Source organism: Pygoscelis adeliae, unplaced genomic scaffold, assembly GCF_000699105.1.
Source record: "Pygoscelis adeliae isolate BGI_AS28 unplaced genomic scaffold, ASM69910v1 Scaffold399, whole genome shotgun sequence".
NCBI classification, from domain to species: Eukaryota; Metazoa; Chordata; class Aves; order Sphenisciformes; family Spheniscidae; genus Pygoscelis; species Pygoscelis adeliae.
The window spans coordinates 1,330,965-1,334,272 of NW_008825609.1; the positions used below are offsets into that span (position 1 = coordinate 1,330,965).

General features: G+C 62.6%; 1 protein-coding gene across 1 annotated transcript in view; it reads left to right on the top strand.

The window, feature by feature from the left end:
- CDC42EP1 (CDC42 effector protein (Rho GTPase binding) 1) overlaps nucleotides 1-3,308 on the top strand; it is a 6,723-nt gene that overhangs the window by 1,935 nt on the left and 1,480 nt on the right. The window contains exon 2 of the mRNA XM_009332661.1: nucleotides 1,721-2,627. Coding sequence (XP_009330936.1) covers nucleotides 2,186-2,627 — 442 coding nt within the window. The 5' untranslated portion in view covers nucleotides 1,721-2,185. The remainder of the gene's footprint in view (nucleotides 1-1,720; nucleotides 2,628-3,308) is intronic.

Here is a 3,308-nt window from a genome sequence, read left to right on the forward strand (position 1 = left end):
GGGGCCTGCAGGGCGGCTACGCTGTGCGGGGGACCTGAGGTGGGGTGAGGGGGGGTCTACCCCTCAGATTAGCCCTAGCCATTGCAGCACATGCCCCACATCATGTGGGCACCACCGCCGAAGGGCACAGTCCCCACTTTGGGCCCTGAGAGCCCTGTTGTGCTGCAAGGACCACCCCAGTGGCTTTTCTTGCACCCCAGGAGAGCCCTGACCCAGTGTCTATAGGTGGGCTTCTGCCAGAGAGAGAAAATTGCTCCCCATTTGTCCTCCCACTCCAAATCTGCCACGTGCCTGACCTGTCCCAGCTGCAAGGCAGCACCGCACAGCCTCCGTGAGCAGGAGGCAGACGCGGGCAGCAGGAGCCAGGGAGCTGGGGGCCAGCAGGAAGCCAACCTGCCACAGTCCCCACTGCCATGGCCACTGCCGCCCCAGGAGGCAGCCAATGGTGCTGGGAGCTGCCGGGGGAGGTTTGTTTTCCCTTCCCCAGGCATTAACCCCTGGCAGATAAGAGGGGCCCCGGGTGAGCAAACAAGGCCAGGGCATGGTGAAAACATGTGTAGCCAGCCAGGAAAGCAGCTCCATACCCAGGGCTCCCCCTCGCCAGTGGCTTTGCCTCCCTGGCACCGGCCATCGGCTCCGAGGTGACCCGGGGACAGACGGGGGGGGCAGGCAGCGTGGCAGAGGGGGAGACAGCCGAGCCATGCAGTGATGGGGGTCCCAGCACGCAGGGAGTGAGGGATGCGAGGCTCCTGAATCGCCTCTTGGCATGCTGCCCTCAGTAACCGGCCCTTCTGAAGTGACCCAGCCCCATCCTGTTCCTCTGGCCTCTGAGCGGGGACAGAGCCCAGGGGGGGACACATCCCCAGGCAGGCACCTGGACCACTGATGCTCCGAGGTGCCCCGCACCCCAAATCCTCTCCTTTCCCCAGCCTGCCCTCTCCCTCTTGCCACACACACCGACAGGGGATCTGCTGATCTGAGTGATCTCCCCACTGACCAGAGAGGTCATCACCCTGCTGTCATGCACCAAGCCACTGCCTCCCCTCTTGTCCCCCAGCACCTCCGGGACCTGCCTGAGCACAGGGACCCGTCCCGCCTTCTCCTCCAGCCTCGAGCCATCACCTCCTTTGGCCTGCCTCAGTTTCCCCTGCCTGCAAAGCAGCTGCCCTCTTCGCACCCCCGGCTCCCTGCTGCTCCAACGTGTCTGCTCAGCGCCTGGGGATCCAGCCAGGGGAGGACAAACAAACCAGTATATAAATATTGCATTTTCCCTCCCTGCCGCCCCTCCTCCCCAAGAAGCACGCGGTCCCCAGGCCTCACCCTCTCCTGAAGGGTTCATATGAATAGCAAAAAGAAGGGAGAGGTTTCTCGCCCCAGGAGCCCGGACAGCCGGGCAGGGCACTGCTCCAGGAGGAGGTGCTGCCTGAGAGGGAAATCCTCAGTCTGGGTTGCAGCATGGATCCAGCAAAGCTGCTTTGCAGGCAGGGGAAACTGGGAGGAAACACCAAGGGAGTTCAGAGGGGTGAGGGAGAAGAAATGTTTTGGGGGGATATTTCTTCCTCCTCAAGAGGAGGGCCAGGCAAGGGGGACAGCAGGTAGCAACCTCCCCACCGTTGCTCATGCACCAGCTTTAACCTCCCCAGCCAGTCCTGGGGATACAGCCGGCATGGTTGGGAAAAATCCTCTCCAAGGGCTTCACTGTTCCTCTCGTCTTGTTTAGGTGGCCAACGAGGGGACTGAGACGCTTGCCCTGCCAGCCCACCCCAAACTCCCGTCACCTCCTGCCCCATCTGTGACCAGCTCCCGCGCATGCGGCAGCGGCAGAAGAAGTCGGCGGATTAAGCCCTAAGCCTGTGGCCAGACGCAGCTTCCAGCAGCCGCCGCAGCACCAGGAGTGACCCTGGACCCCCCGCCCCGGGGACACCTCCATGCCGCCACCATCCTAAACACTGGGGACGTACCCGCTGCAGGTGATCTCATGAGAACAACGTAGTGCAGGGAAGCAGGGCGACAAGCACCATTCCCACCCGCTGAAAGCCAAGGTGACGTGAGCCATTCCCCTGAGAGCATCGGAGCAGGAGCAATGGGGAGGCCAGGGATGTGACAGGCCACCCCGGTGCTGGAAGCCTGGCGAGGGCTGGTTTTTGGGGCTTTTGCAGGGGCAAGGTGAGGTGAGGGGTGCAACATGAGCCTGGGGAAGCTGCCAGTGCTCAGCTGGGTGTCAGGCTCCCATGGCAAGCGGCGGCTGAAGTCAGAGCTGACACCGGACATGATCAGCCCACCGCTGGGGGACTTTCGGCACACCATGCATGTGGGGCGTGGCGGGGATGTCTTCGGGGACACCTCCTTCCTCAGCAACCACGGTGGGGCCGATACGGCCAAAGCCAACAACTTCTTTGCCCGGACGCTGCGGCACGTCCGCCGGACACCACTGAGGAGCCGGGGCAGCGGGGGTCAAGCCGGAGCATCACCCGCCCCCCCAGCCATCTCGCCCATCATCAAGAATGCTGTCTCACTGCCGCAGCTCAACGAGGGGACATATGACAGCAGCGGTGGCCGGGGCTTGACCAGCAAGTTCTCCTTCAAAAGTGCCTCCAACAGCTTCTCCAAAACACACCAGGCCTACGGTGAGTGAAGCTCGGGGTAGGGGCTGGCACCCAGGCACAGCGCATCCTCTGCAGCCCCTCTCCATTGCTGCGTGCCTCAGTTTCCCCACTGAGGGACTTGAGGCTCTCAACAGAGACAGGACATTTAAGAGTCCCTGTGAGGAGATAACCCTAACCTTGCTTTCAACTGCTGTCCTTCCTCCTGCCCTTGGAGGGTCTCTTCCCAGGGTATCCCCCAAAGTGGGGCAGGGATGGTTTCTCTTCCTTCCCTCTCTCATAGCCACACGCAGCTTACAGCCTGTGTGGAGCAGTTGTACGGGGGTGTCCCCCATCTCCCCCCAGCCCTACACCTTCCCCACGAGCAGCCTCCCCAAGGAAGTCAAAAGGGTGCTGGGACAACGGGGCGATGCCACACCAAGGTAGCAAGGTCAAGGGGGCCTCACAACACGGCCTTTCCCACCTCCATGCCGATGGCCCAACCCTGTCCCTAGCTGTGCCAGCCCCTCCATCTCCATGTGCTCCTCAAAGATGTTGGTCCCCACCTCCCCCATTGCGCTCACATCCCTGCCAGCCGGGGTCTAGGAGGGACCCTTGGGGAAGGGTTGTGGGAAGAATGGGATGGGGCAGCTGGGTGGCTCTTCTCTGGCCTCACAGCACTGGGCTCTGGCTCAGCTTTTCCCCAGGGAGGGATGTCTGGGGCAG